The following is a 16,536-nucleotide window of genomic DNA, read 5'->3' as shown; positions in this document are numbered from 1 at the left end:
AATAGAACTGAAATGTCGGCATCAATTTTCTATTGATTTTAAATTGTGATGATTTGGTGGGACCAAGAGGGTGTCTAGTATGGGTAATCCACTCAGGATCGAAGGTGATCTGGGTGAAAGTAATGAGATCACCATGTTTGGCTGCACCCTAGTAATTCTATGTGGCAGTGATCTTATATCATTCCTACTTTTCAAAGATGGATATCTAAGATTATTCTATGTGGTGATTTTGTGACAAAGTTTTAGGACAATCTTGCCCCTTGATCTTGTGGTTGAGTACTGGCCAAATCCCCGTGCATTGTACATGAGAGACTTTAGAAAATTGTTGTCTTAAAAAAGGCATCCGTAATGAAGCTCCATCCATGAGGGACTTGAATTGGATTCCTATCTAGTTTCTTTACTCTTTTCTTTTTTTGGCCACAGTGACTTTTTGATTTCATAAGGTATTGATTCTTTTATTTTTTGATTTCTTGATATTTTGATATTTTAATTTCTTATGTTTGATCAAGTCCGTCTTATTTTCCTAAACATTTGTATCCATGCAAAATATAATGTTTTTTTTTGTCGGGTAGATCTGTACATATATCCGAGATGCATAGATTTTTTTTTATAAATCTCTCCTGTAGATCTATCTATTTTCTAAAATATTTGATCAGAATTCTTCGAAAACAAATTTCTTAGAATTGCATCTATGCATTGAATGTTGGCATGAAGCATATTACGCAAAGAATAGCTTCATGGAAAAGGAAGAGCAATATGCCTTAGTTCAATCTAAGCACATATCATATCTCGTTTCCTTTGGACAATAGGCCAATATATCCCTATTGCCTCGTGTATATAATCACTTGTATCTAAGCTTCATTTAATAATAAAAGCTGGGTGGCATCATGCCTCCCTTATCATGTGTGTGTGTGTGTGTGTATGCTTGTTATTACCATACAATTTGCTGAAAATCATGAGTGTATTAAGAATGAAGAGCTATATTCCTAAATGATGGCCCTCCTGTGGGTGGAATAGTTGGTGATAGGTATAAAATTGCAGCAGAGATTTTGAAGTTGGTTGTCATGGCAGCATTAAATTTATATGCAGAAAAAATAATAAAATAATAAAAATATGTTGCAAATGGCTGATGCTGCGTGAATGTAACTATGATTCAATTAATTTTCTAAACTTGATGTTAAGAATAGTATTTTTGATCCATCCACTCCCACCTCATATGGGTTAAGCTTAGTTTTCCTTTGTATCTATCGGTGTAGTGCCAAAACACCTGATATTGGGATCAATGGAGATGTTGTCATTTACACTTCATTATATCTAAGATATATCATATCTAGAATTAGAACATAGTCTAATTTTCTGGAGGTTGTGACCACAAAAAGTAGAGTCTGTGACAAAATAATAGGACCACTATAAGAACTAGTGTATTTGCTTTTACTTTTAATTCATGAGAATTGAGAATACATAAAAAATCCTTCTAGTATATATCAAGAAAATTTTTGGAATTATTTGGCTAATAATTTTGGATTCCTATGGCATATCAAACAAGTTACTCATGGATATTTAGAAATCTTTAATCACTGGACTATGACACACCAGACATGGGGATCTTAGATCACTAGAGATTAGAGTACCCGAGGTTGAGGACCATCGGGGATCTTAGATCACCATTATCATTCCATTTAGGTCACCAAACAATCCTTAAGTTATACCATCAGCATTTTGCATGTGGCAACACAAGATGGGAGGACTGATGCAATTCATATATTGGCCGTTTGACATTAGGGGAGGCCCAATTGAACCATGAGCAGCCGTGCTCGTGACTTCTTGGCAAACATTATATATATATATATATATATATATATATATATATATATATATATATATATATATATATATATATATATATATATATATATATATATATATATATATATATATATATAGAGAGAGAGAGAGAGAGAGAGAGAGAGAGAGAGAGAGAGAGAGAGAGAGAGAGATTATTATGCGCTTGGGTGTACCAAGAAATAAATGCATTGTTCTTGAAAATCAATGATACGTCATCTAAATTCGAAATTCTGAATAAGATTTATAATACAAGAAAGATTTGGAAACCAAAATTCCTATATTTTGATGGCTCCAATTTAATTATTATTTAGGTATTAAAATGAATGGTATCGCTTACACTAACATAGTAAAACACATTATGGGGCACATAACTTGAAAATCGATTTTATGAGTCATGATCTACTACCTTAAAATATATTTAGATTTAAGTTCTCCAGGTTTCTCTGGTTAGATCATATCATAAAACACCGTATAATACTAATAAAACAGTCCATTTTGACATAAATTAACCTACTTGATAATTAGGTTAGATCGAATCACCAAAATACATAAGTTTTAGTTTCTAAGCATATTTTGTGGTGTAAATTATATTTGGATGGTCCATCATTGATTCAAAGGAGTATCGATTTCTAGTATACCCGAGTACATATATAATCGCACCCCTCTACATATATCATCTTATATTAATCATAGAAATATTTTACCAGTAGATGCCAAATGTTAAAGGTGTCACCGGTATAATCTAAGAGAATCACATCCCCTAGTAAGTGAAGCTAGCGATTGCATTGGGGTCATCGTGACAGTATGATCACGTACCAACTGGGAATGGTCATTTACTTGGTCCTAGTTGGTAGTTTCCACTGGATCACCTTTTGCTGCCTGGCCTTTTCTCCTTTTCAGACCATGTAGTTCTGGGTCGAGCGTTGGACAAGTCAAGGAGGGGGGAGAGAAGAGAAGTTTCGACCATATTCCAGTTTGTGTCCAAATCTATGAGCACTCAATGCCATGGAGACCCATTCCGGAAGTCAAACAGTTTGCCTTTATTGTACCACGGGTCCTGAGGGGTGATATGAAAAGGACTGGGGACGCAAGAGTATCTGTTGGGACTTGTAATTTTTTCGAGGTTTATTGATACAAATGAATACTGTAGGTTTGTGTCAATGAGAAATCCAACTACTTTAATGGAATGAAAAATTATGGTCACAAATGGAGAGAGAAGAAACCCTGGCTGCATGATCCACTCATTCCTATGACGAGAACACCTGGTGATCAGACTAAAGGCTTCTTTTATGATAGATTCAATTCTTATCATATTCATTTTGGTCCAAAGAAAAGAAATTAAAATTAGTGTTCTTTTAGCATCCACAATCTAGTTTGAGCATTATACGTATTTCTGCTCTTTTGAAAGGAACAAGATAGACTGGAGAATTGTCTAGCGTTGCAATTATTTTTTTCCTTCCTTTATGTTTTTCAAAATGAATAATATGGACTTGCTTAGCTCGCCGGAAGAGAAATAGAAAAAGTTAGGTCAATGAAAAAAATAGAGAAATGCCTTATATTTGGTAGGAGTTTTTAAAGAAGAGAGATAAAAAATAGCTTTTTTATAGAAATAATATTTTCATGTTTTATAGGAAAGAAAAACTTTTATGCAATATGGAAAAGTCTAATTCTCGCTGGTTGAAAATTAGGACATTTTTTTTTTTCTAAAGTACCCTTAAGCTTTTAAATAGAATAAGGTAAAGTCTTTTTCTTTATTGAGAGCATAATATATATATTTTACACAATTTTTTTTGAAAAATAGATACTCAACCAAATATGAGCTACTTGAAATGTCACATTTCCATACTCAAGCAAACATGCAAAACCTACGTTTTCAGGTATCATTTATCTAGGCATCACCTTCTCAAAAAAAAATTTGCAGTGAAGAAAATTTCTTTCCACTAACCAAACGAGTCTTATAAGACAATCATTCTTTTCTCACATTGAAGATTGATCCGATAACTTTGCACTAAACTTTCTAGATTGCTAGTCACGATTCTACTTGGAAAAACTATTTATAGTGATATTCTAAAGTGAAGAAGATGAAAAAAGAAAATTACTGAAACCATCTGCCTATGCAGTATTCAAGGTTTCAATTACTTTGCTGTTTAGTAACAGTACTAATAAATAGAATGCTAATAAATTAAAATAAAAATGTGAAAAGATCAAGTTCTTGATTACTCATGACAATTATTGGCTATTACAAATTTAATGCTATAAATATTTATGCTTTCATATCACTATTATATTTACAGAAAAAATTTAAGCAAAGAACTATTATTGGAATCCTCAATCAATAATAAACATGTACAACAATCATTCCTACATGCCTATAGTCAAAGAGGAATACTTATTCAGTTCTTGATTGGAATTAATTGCGAAAAACCACCCAATTTTAATTAGGATGGTACTTTCTGTTGCTATCCAAGTAATCTTTTCCTGTAAGCATGAGACTTGGTCTACTGGAGAAAAAGAGTGACAAAAATATATGTGGCGGAGGAAGCCATGGCGGACTCTCCCAGTTTGCTCGCCAAAGAAGGTGACAAAACGAAGGTGTGGTGTGAATGAGGCGAGGGAAAGTGTGAATGAGGTTGAGCGAGAGCCTATGGTGACCATTCACACGCATGGAACTGTGGAAGGGAACGCAAGGACGGCCCAAGTCTTCCGAAGTTTCCAAGGCTTTTTCCAGAGTTGCTCAGCCCCAGTACTACTGATCTAGCCATCGGTTTCACAAGGTTGCACATCATAATTAATATAACAAACAGGATGGTCAGCTATCGGCTTCACACGATTTTACGTCATAATTAAAATAACAAATAGGATGGTGAAAGCCACAAGAGTTTGGTTTTCAAGGAGTTTGGTTCATATAAGAGGGAATTAATTAGTGAAAAAAAACAAATAAAAGAAGGAGAAAGGAAATTGCTTCTCATGGTTTTTCAGGAATCGTCAACGGGAAAGGTGACATTTTGACTTCACTTTCCAAGAAAATTCTCGGCAAAATGTTGTATGTTGCCACGGCTGAAATATGAGGGGAGATCTGGGATTATCTTGCATGATAAAAAAAAAAAAAGTGAGAAAATTGAAGGAAACCGGATTTTCTGACATTTAGACCAAATTCGGAAATAGCAATAAAGCCATTTTTAGGCCTATCCATAATATGAATTAGAGTCTAATTACTTCAGTTTATCTAGAATAGAACGTAAAAATATTTTTTGACTTGAATGGAATTTGAAGTTGTGTCGTATAAGTAAACATTAGTTTTCTTATCATTCAATGAACATCTTGTATTATATGTATGTATGTGTGTATATATGTATGTATGTGTGTATATATGTGTGTATGTATGTATGTATGTATCTATCTATATATATATATGTATGTATCTCTATATATATATATATGTATGTATGTATGTATATGTATGTATGTATGTGTGTGTACATACATACATACATACATACATACATATATATATATATATATATATATATATGTGTGTGTGTGTGTGTGTGTGTATATATATATATATGTATGTATGTATGTATATGCATACACACACACTATATATATATATATATACTTGCTTGTGTGCCAAGCATGCGTTATGAGCCAGAAAACCGCACTATTATGTGGGTGAAAATTCATGGGCAACTGATATACGTTATTTAAGTGACGTGTGGTCCATGGCAAACCTTCACCTACAGGGACTGTACATTTTAGTCCGTAAATAATTAACAAATTTTTAGGTTCTAGCCCGTAAATAAAACAAATAAGACAAAATCAAGCCGAATGAACCGATCTCCTCCAAGTCGAAACTTATGGGAAAGTCCCAAATTTAACTGCATCCTCTACAAGGCAATTTTCAAAATTGTCAGCACGAGCAAAATTATTAGAAAATCCTCATGCAACACAGCACAACCAATGAGTTAATCCACCAAGTTCCCTATTGGACACCAATCAGCCTGAAGCTCCAAGTGTTTCCAACCAACCATAACCATGCCAACCATTACCATGAATACAGGGTTAATAATTTATAATTATAGCAAACCCTAGAACAAGACACAATAGCTCGATATTACTATACCGATAATTTCAGTACAGGATTCGATTGGACATTCTGACACTCGATTGCCTGCCTTTTATACTGCATATCGATTTGGTACTAGTACGGTACGGTTGGCATGCACTTATACTAATATCTACTCATGCTGGAGCAAAAATTTAAAAAAAAAGAAGAAAAAAACCTATAAATCATCTTTTCTTTTCCAAAAAGAAAGAAGGATAAAGACTATTATTCATCTTTTTGTTCATCAAGTTTTTATTTCCACCAGTTGGGTGAAATTGTACGTGGGATTCCCCCATAAAGATGAGATGATTCCCAACAACTCTACATCAGTTGGACACCATGCTTTCAGTCTCTTTAACAAAGCCATCACCTGTCCAATCTTTGTCTGACTGCAAACCCTTCTTAACAGCCTTCCTCTGTCTGATTGCCTCTTGTTGCCGCTGCACTAAATCGGTATGCGTCGTAAAATACTGAAGGGAGACACTGAAATGAAGAGATGATTGTTAGCAATTCAAATTAGAGAAGAATTTCGATACACAAAACTTGATGGTTAATGCACTCTGGAAGGGTGAGGAAGAAAAGCTTGGAAACTTAATATCTAAAAATTACACAATGACAATATCAGTACCTTCAGAACGTCATCATGCTTACTGTAATGTTTAATGTTTCTGAAAGAAATAGAGGAAGCAAAATCATACCCTCGAAAATCTTCTATTGAAGTGAAGTTGTGTTTTCTCATGAAATTCTTCAGATCAGTACATAGTTTCTTCACGAGGCCATAACCATGCATCATTACACCTGTGCATACCTGTAGTGGGAAAAAGCAGAACAGAAACAAAGCTATCAATATGCATAACATACAAATCACAACAGAATAAGGATAAATAAATAGTGAAGAAATTGAACAGAGAGTTGGAAAAAACACTGATGTGAAAAGATTGTCAAATGATAAGTATGGATGCTACATTTGTGCATGTGTTTAGGGAGAGAGAGGAAAGTAAGATAGTATGCATTGACAAGTCCATGGCACAGATTTAGATGATCTTGTCCACTCTATCATAAATAAGAAATGAAGTTTCCATATTATTTTTTTTATGCTGAAACTAGTATCATATGCTTCCACAAGGAAAATTTCGGTTCTCAGTATTCCAAACTTATGGTTACCAACCTCATATATGTAAACTGGTTTGATAAAGGTTTATCTAACAAGTAAAATCCTCATTGGTACTAATCCTGCTGATTTACAGGTCACGCAAAAAGGAAAAAACAACACAATCTTCAGGATAAATGAACTACTAGAGTTATTTCATAAAGGTAATTCAAAAATCAAGAAAATAACTATAATACTATAATTCTGAATTCAAGAGGGAATATGGCTCTATTTATGCTGACAGAAAACATTGGTCTTTTCACAGCTCATTTAGATCTTTTAGCATGTATTAATGTAAAAGCCAAATGAAGTCCCTTCCAATTACTGTGATAAAAGGTAACAGGAAAAAATACCAGTTCTTTTCTGGAAAAAACGATAGTTAAAATCAACAAGGAATGCAAACAGAACAACTTTATGGAAACTTACCTGAACAGTATTTGCACCGAGAAGAATAAACTCTGCAGCATCACCACCCGTCTCAACCCCTCCAATTCCAGAAAGTGAATAGTCTTTGTCGCCTAATTCTTCTTTCATCATTTTTGCAATCTGCATCACTTTTCCAAGTGCAATAGGATGGACTGCCCTTGCAGAATATCCACCCGGTGTGGAGTACCTAGACATAAAAAAATAAGAGAAAAAAGAACAGAATAATTCATTGTTTTTGCAATGTAGGTAATAGTTGTTCTGTTAAAGAAGTAATCACTGACCCTTCAACACAGGGTTCGGGGTGTAAAGTGTTGAGATCAATCCCCATCACACTCATGATTGTGTTTATTGCGGACACCCCCTCACATCCTGATTTCAGAGCCACCCGAGCAGGCTAAAGAGCATAAATTTGCAAATACATGTAAATAATGGGGATAAAAAGCGGAAGGTGTACATCTTTGACTTACAATGACATAAAAAAGCATGAATCATGAAATTACAGACAGCAAGGAAGAAATAGCTTGTTCTAAGGGGAATTTGCCATTGCAACTTTCAGATATACAGCACTCAGAATTCTAACACCATATCATGACCTTATAGAATAGAAGCTAATGACTTGGCTTAAGATTCAAAATGATCATAACAAAGCTGAATTAGTTGGAACTTTCAGACACAGCACCCTAAGAGAATTCTAACAGTATATCATGATTTTGCATTATAAGAACTAATGACTTGGGTTAAGATTGAAATGATCACCAAGTTGATTTAATTGAGCCATGTTATGACCTAAATAATGTACTCTTTTTCAACTAATATGATGATTTAGCAGCAACAACTCTAGGTTTTTCAATTTTCCACCTCTTCAAATCAGAAAACTAGATGTTGTAGCAAAATGCTAGAAGCGACAATTTGAATCAAGGTTCGCCGTCTTGGTATCGGACCCCGTACTGATATCATCTTATTACAATGTCCGTACGTGGTATGGGTATGAGATAGCGAGGCATACTGAATATCGGTATGATACAAAACAGCGAACCGGTTTAGTATTAGTACGATACGGTATGCCCGGCACAGCGAACCTTGATGATGTTAATGATCAAGTCAAATTTCATCCTCTAATTTTATCTCCTCAAAAAATTTGAATTATTATTTCTTTTTCATGTTATAATAACATATTAGTTGAGGAAACAGAAGCTTCATGGAGAATTTGATTTTGAAATTTCTAAAGACAAATTCTTCTAGAGTATGGAACCCATATAATAGAAGCACCTCTTACCGCGCACAGGTAATGGAAGACAAGTCAAGCAAAACCCCCCAAATAGACTTCCTAATGCAAATGTCCAAACAAATACTTTTGTGATGCAGGATGCATGAAAGGAACGTGTGCCTTGGAATAATATGTGATCATAAGACATGATACTTGAATAGAAATTTATAAGGTGCCATAAGACCAATTTCAGTATATAAAACAAAATATTGAGCAGTGAGGAGGGCCCTTGAGCATAAGATGAGAAAATCTGAAGTTTGAGATAGATCTCACACTGACTCGGGAAATGTAAAGTTTGAAGTAAGTAGTTTGAAAAAGGTTGGTAGTCCAGTAAAAGAGAAAGAAAAAGAAGATTGAACCATTTGAAACTGAACAGACACCTTCACTATTGATCAGGGGGGTATTACCTTGGATTTGAACAAAAAACATTTGTGAGTTAGGGTGCATATTTTCAAACTCTAATTGAATAAATAAAGCATATTTTCACCTTAATTATGTCCTTGGAAGCAATAGCATAATTTGCAATTAGGCAACCATATAGGCAACAGATCTTACTATCATGAAGTGCCATCATCTAATCTGTCTCCATGTGTACTAAGTGAAAGGCAATAAGGTGAACATACGAAGCCCATGGAATATAATGGAGCATGTTGCCAAGAAGTCGAAAGGCATATTTGAATGTAGATCAGTTGGTGCTAGATGTCTCCATGAGTAACTCATCCTTTTCTGGCACATGTTGTTGCTCAGTGGACTAAAAAATTGTAAAACAGTTTCTTAATTATTTGCATAATAATTATCACCTATTAAGTATGGAGATAGCTTGTCTGAAGAAAACTTGGCAGGCTAAATGATGGGCTGATATGGTTGATTTTCATTTTTTGTGTTTTTAGCTCCTCGAGCTCAGATCAATGCCATTTAAGTTTCAAAAACCAAGATTCAAGCTTGAAACTGTTGCATTCAGTGTTCGATTCCCAAAAATGATGATATTAAGGTAATTCATGTGTTAGATCTACAAGCTTATTGTGCATCCATTGTAAATCATACATGAAAATTTCGGATATTTTAGTAGGTCTTTCGAGTTGAATATGAAAGATATGCCCTTTTTATCAGTTTATTTACTTCCTAAATTTTATTTGAAGCAATGCATCATAAGAATGTAGCTATTGTCATAATCATGCATGAGCATGAAGAAAACTAAACTAAAGTATATACAAGACAAAACAAGTATCTTCCTACAGGTTATTTGATCAAATTGCTCTTTTATGTAATTTAAAATTTTGAATAAAAACAAATAAGAACTACAATTTCTTATTTTATCCATTGAAATAGTTTTTGTATAATTTTATAGTACTTTTAGATATAACAAAGTAAAAAGAAGATAAAAAAGCTGATATTGATCAATTATTACATTTTTAATAGAACATTAGACATGCTTATGTATGGCACATTGCGAAAGTAGACATTGATTTTTTATTGTTTTTTGTTCATTTACTTAACATTTAAGATAGTGAAAAGATAAAAAAAAAAAAACTAAATAAAGGCATTTTTATTAAAATATTTAATACACTATTGTTCATTGCATATCATAAGGATGTTACCACGCTTTTGTACCAACTCTCTTAATTTATTTATGAACAATATTATGCAACAATTATAGCCAAAAAATAATTAGATTTTTATTATTATTAATGATATACTACTATCAGGATATCATTAATTATAAGGGATATTAAGCTATCCTGTAGGATCTTTTTTGCTTTTCTTGAAGGTGCTTCTAGTTTCAACCTAAAACTAGCCATAATTGTATGTAAAAGTTGGTCAAAACAGTGCATGTGTAGTTAAAATATCATTTTTTAGCTTGTTTTAATTATTATTAGATTTTAATGGTTTCTCATATTCTTTTGTGTTTTTTTTTGGATGAAGACTGAAACTCAGGTCACATTGTCAGCATTCTCTAAATCAAAACACAGGTTTCCAGCATATCCAATCGAGTTTTGTTCAAATTTTTTCCTGTTGAATCCGTAAATATGTTATTACTATGGTATCTATTGAATCGAGGTATGTTATACCATACCGAATTAGATAGTACGGGACGCATTGTACGGTATCGGTTCAGTACTGGTATGCGGTCTGGAGAACATACTGATACTTGGTATGCCGAACCGGCCTCATACTGAATGCACCAACACAGTAACAGGGTGGCACGGTATGGGGCTTAGTACCAAGACGGCGTATCTTGTGTCGAGTTATTGGACAATTTTAAAGTAACTTTTCATATTTACATATTCTTACAACTTGGCTTCTTCAAGTCATTGTACTCCTCACCAGGGTCAGCCAAAAAAACCACTGTTACGAGACCAGAGGAGAGGGGGCTCGAAAGCCCTCTCTCTCTCCCCCTCCCTTCCTCCCTCTCCCCCCTGCTTCTCTCTCAATCTCTTCCTCTCTTCTCTTCTCCCTCTGCTCCTCTTTTACCAATTTCTCGAACCGAGGAGTGGAACCATGTCAGTCTACCCTCGGTATGGCTTGATACGCCCCGAACTAGACAGTTCGAGACGATATTGCCTTCCATGCTCCTCACTGGTGTATTTTTCACAATGAATCAAAACTATATTATTACCATGAACATACAGATGTAGGCCATGCTAAGTCAAGATATGCACATAACAATTAAAATGGTTTGTACTGAAATAATCTGAAAATAGCCACAATGCATCACTCTTGGCTCACTAAACCATCCTTCACAAGAAAAAGCTTTATAACTCCTTTTTTTAAATTATAAAGTACATAGATATAGATATACATATATACAATATATCAATGTATGTATGCATGTACTTATGTATGTATGAGAAGCTTTATAACTCCTTTTCTCAATACTATAAATATAGACACGATGATATATAATCATACTTCAGAAAAAGAAGCTAACTCTGTTCAATACTATAAATGCACAGAGACATGCATGAATGTATGTTTGTGTAATGTATGTATGTGTTTTAAAAAAATTCTAGATCATGCCACAGAGATAAACAATTTAATACAGGAACTAAAAGCTGCTATTTTTTTGGAGTATTACATCAAGATATTGTTTCTTGCATAGCATAAATATAAAGTTATCGATCATGAAGGAACATAGCACAGTAAATACACCCTGTAGACTTTCCCTTATTTACTGCCAAAAATAAACTGTGCATGGACATATTAATACAAGACCAAAGCACCATGGTTATTGATATAAGTGACATTACTGACCTGAGCAATATCTGTTATGTTAGGAGTCATCTTTGCCCAAACAGGTACAGTGGCTTTCTCATTTATCCATCCACATACCTCTTCCAAAAGTGCACAATCTTGCCCCACTGCAGCACCCATCTTTCGCTCTGGCATGCCATGAGGACATGAGAAGTTGATCTCGAGGGCATCCTAATATTTAAATTCATTATACACTTATGTTAGCTCTTGACTGAAATTTAAAAAAAATGGATCTTGACAACTGGTTAGAAAAGAGAAAATGAAACAGAAAATACCACTCCAGTTGCCTCAACTTGCTCAATAAGTTCTTGCCAAGCAGCTTTGTTGTATTCCTCCATAATTGAAGCAATGAGTATTCTGTCTGGATACTCTTCTTTAAGTTGCTTAAACTCATTTAACATAGTTTCAAGTGGCCGGTCACTGATAAGTTCAATATTCTCCCACCCAATAATTGGCCCCTTGACTGAACCATTTGATCCTGCTCGAAGCCGAGCATAACGAGGAGTCACATTCACAACTTTAGCAGCATCCAGAGACACCTAGCATGCATAGATCCAGACTTAAAACTTTAAATAAAACAACTGAGAAATACAGATTCATTTCATTTTATAAAAATAGAACTATTAGTATTAATATATATTGTAGTATGTCAGCAACATTACAAAATGGGACCAAAGATTTGCAGCAAGTATCAGTCAAGTAAAAACTACAACTAACGTTCAGAATATGTAGATGGAAGAAGTTCGGCAACTAATATGGTTTATGTGAAAGTAGTCTACCAAATGGGATATTTTGTTGCTTTATGAATGAAGGAAGAACATAGAGAGAAATGAAATAATCACCTAAAAATGAATGAAAATTTAACTAAGTTATGAACAATAGCACACTGAGTCAATGTTACAACCAAACTTCAGTTAAAGTTTGCTTATTAACATCCAAAAGAGTGAAAGACCACAAACATCACATGATTGTAAACCATCCATCCATTTGATCATAGATAATTTATAATGAATTGTGAATAAGATCAGTTATTTTGATTAAACAGAAGCAAGATTTCAAGATATCAATTGTATCCAAAACAAATGTTGCATTTTACACCTTTTCGCCTGATATGAATCATATTGTCACCTTACTCGCATGATTGAAACTTACATATTCTATCAGGTCATGCATTGACCTGTATCTAGCAAGTGGTCTTTAGACTTGCTAAGTAATACAGGAGTGCTGCACCAACATACATATCAAATTTAGTTTGTCCGTTTGATTCTAGTTATTGCATTTTTAAAATGTATATTTTGTCAGAGTTGTCTTTCCTAATGTAAATTGGTAAGTCAGCATGTGGTTTAGAGCAGCCTATGAGTGCATCTGTAATTTCAGTGTTTTCCCAACATTAGAGTATATTTTTAAAAGCCGAAGATTACATTATCATTATTATATAACAAAACTAAATAGTTAAAAAAGTAAAAAAAAAAAGGAAATTTTTACATAAATTTGATGTTGACATACTAATGTATCATCAATACAACAGCAAGGGATAATTTCCAAAACCTAACAGCTGGTACTAGCATCCTCTGTTGACACTAATTGACACACTTACAATATGAACAACCAAGACTTTGATGTAAACCATTCGACATCTAACCAATATCTTGAACTTATACGTTGACAAACTGCAATAAATATCATAAGTTAGGAAAAATCTACAAAACATGAATGTACATCATAGTAAAGTGAAATATATTTTAGATAAACATAGGATTTCATGAAAAGGATATCATCAAGTATGGCATAAAGTTGCTAGAATTAAGGGCTTTCGAACTAGGTTGATAGTAATATTAGCAAGAACAAGATGTACCAAATAAATAATTATGTATTTGCCTAGCATCACAAAGAATCCATTACATCCTACATACAAGTCCATTCGGTTTCCTTTCACATTTTAGTATCTATAACATCAAAATTTGAATATATTTTTTTCACTCTTCAACATTTCAAAGTCTACTCTTTCGAAAAGGTTACAGACGCTTATATCCTTGAATCATAATATCTAATCAAATTTTCAGATAGAATCCACGAAGATGAAGCTAACTGTCTGTCATATATTACCGCAGATTCAAGAAAGGTAACTCTTTATTCTTTGATAGAAATTAAAGAAAATTATGGAAAGCAGACTATTATAAAAAAAAGTTGGAATTTGATACAGAATCCAAAAAGAAAAAGCTAAGATAAATCAACTTTAAGCCGAAAAGGTTCCTTCAGACCATAAATCGGAGAAAGGAATGCCCTTTGGACTTGTTTAATCCAAAAACAAAATCATTAGAGGAAACAAAATAAAAAGAATTGAAAGCAAGAATAAAGTCAATATACGGTTTTCTTAAGCGAACAAAAAGACTTTTACAAGTCCATGTGAAGAAAAAAAGAGAAAACAGAGGAACAAGAAGCAGATCTTCAGACAGTATCCCAAACGGATCTAAGAAAATAAAAAAGACAGAGCTTCCCTACAATCCAACACCAAGAGTCAAACCATATCACTATTTTTTTTGTTCAAAAAAAGCATTTTTTCTCCAACAGAAAAGGCCAGCCAAGAACTAGATCATGGCAGAGTCGTGGATTCTATCCATACGGTTTTGGAGATGACGGCACCCCATCCCTCATCGAAAGCCCGCTTCATAACGGTGTAGTTGGTCCCCGGCGGCCCCGACGCGATCACGAAGGGGTTGGGCATCTCCAGCCCGTTCACCCGGACACTGAGGTCCGGCTCCGGAGCCCCCTCCTCTCCGGCAGCCGTCGACGCCGCCACCCTCAGCCCCACCCTCCGCAGCCGGAGATCCGCCCGCACGGGCCTCCTCAACTCCAAAAGCGGGCTCCTCGCGACCGAACTCCTCAGAGCCAACGATTCCATAGTTACGGCCTTCCCTCTCACTCTGTTTCTCTGCTCTTCTGGAAAACTAGCGAATGGAGCATTATTTAGCTGATGGAAGGCTTGGGGCAAAGGGGAGAGATGGATGGGCTTCGTATCGCGATGAGTTGGCAGAGAATACTGCACGTGGGAAGAATCTTATTTTATATTATTTCCTATTTTATCTTATTTAATAGAAGCCGGGGGCTCTTTTTAGCCATCCTTTTCATTAAAATATTTATATTACATTCCTTAATGTTGGCTAAATTCGACCTCAGATCCTCTGAAACAAATGCTCTTGTAAGTTCTCTTCATCTTGCATGTTTGGCAATTACCAACGTATGTAGCATCCTAATATCATGTCCTCCTTTTGAATATATATATATATATATATATATATACCCAGATGCATGAAGAGTGCACCATGCTAATTAGATTTTTTATTTCTATAGATACTATTCATTGTGAAGATCGTGTGGAACTATCACCATCATCTCGAATTGTTTCTATAGTGCACCGCTGATGTGGTGAATCTGGTGTAGGATATTATAGTATCTTGAGATAGGCTACGCTGTTAAAAGATGTACCACTGAGGATTCGTATCTAGTAAATTTGGTGGATCTACAATGGCATTCAGATTTGCTCCTCTTTTCTAGTTGGTTTAAACTTCTAAGGTAGATTGAGAAGGGACGAAGAGGAGGAGGATTGCTTTTGCTTTTTGGGTAGCTGGATTATTTTGAAAAAGTTGCACAATCTTGTGATAATAGGAGATAGCGCTACATTGAGAAGGAGGATGAAGATATGGTAATTGGTGTGTTGGATTGGTTTTTTCCTCCTAGAGAAAGTTTGGGTTGGGTTTTGTTGCTGGAAATTGGACTCGGGGGCGATCGTCGGTCGAGGAGGGGGAGCGGCGGTGGACACAGGAGAGTGGAGGTCCGTCGGCGGGCGGCGTCCTCCGTCGGGGTGCCTGCAGAAAAGCCGGTGGCCGGGTTTTCCGGCGCCGGCCCTCCGATGCTTAAGTCAGAAGGGGGCTATCTGTGTTCAAAGGAGAAAGAGGAGAACGATATTTTTTGAGTTTTTTGCTCCCCCCCTTTTGAGAAGCAAGGGTTTCCTTTTATAGGAGGGTCAGTTTACCTGTGATGTGACGGGGCGAGGCCGTCGTACGGCTCGGCATGTTGCTTGGACTGACAAACGATCGGGTGAATCATTGCATTGGTGTCGGAGGTGAGGCCGAGATCAGAGACTTATCACAGTTGATTGGACTCCGCTGAGCTGATTTGCCATGGAGAGCTGTAGGTCCGTAGATAATAGGAGCCATGCGTATTAATTGTTGAGTAAGCCGGAGGTGCGCATTAATAGTTGAGTAGGCCGGAGAGTCGCATTAATTGTTGAGTAAATTGGGGGTTTGCAGAGGTCATGCGCAATAAATGCTGGGGCAGTGGCAGGATATGGCCCTCGGCCGGACTTTGGAGGGGTTCGGCCGTAGTAGGTGGTCGACAAGGACAGACCTTTGGGGTCGGAAATTCTCTAGGTCGGACGTTTCGAGGTCGGACGTTCTGAGGTCGGAAATTCAGAGGTCGGACGCCGACCTC

General features: G+C 35.4%; 1 protein-coding gene across 1 annotated transcript; it reads right to left on the bottom strand.

The window, feature by feature from the left end:
• Positions 1-6,140: 6,140 nt before the first annotated feature.
• Positions 6,141-15,072, bottom strand: LOC103723740 (dihydropyrimidine dehydrogenase (NADP(+)), chloroplastic-like). The gene is made up of 7 exons (XM_008814762.4): positions 14,669-15,072; positions 12,321-12,584; positions 12,046-12,216; positions 7,808-7,920; positions 7,527-7,713; positions 6,649-6,758; positions 6,141-6,433 (listed from the first exon to the last, which is right to left on the bottom strand). The coding sequence occupies exons 1-7, from the start codon at positions 14,945-14,947 to the stop codon at positions 6,277-6,279; spliced, it is 1,281 nt and encodes a 426-aa protein (XP_008812984.1). The 5' UTR covers positions 14,948-15,072; the 3' UTR covers positions 6,141-6,276.
• Between the last annotated feature and the right edge of the window lie 1,464 nt (positions 15,073-16,536).

Source organism: Phoenix dactylifera, chromosome 5 (genome assembly GCF_051530095.1).
Source record: "Phoenix dactylifera cultivar Ajwa chromosome 5, Ajwa_hap1_PhDact_Kaust_v1.1, whole genome shotgun sequence".
In the NCBI taxonomy this organism is placed as follows: Eukaryota; Viridiplantae; Streptophyta; class Magnoliopsida; order Arecales; family Arecaceae; genus Phoenix; species Phoenix dactylifera.
This window is presented reverse-complemented; position numbering and strand designations above follow the sequence as displayed.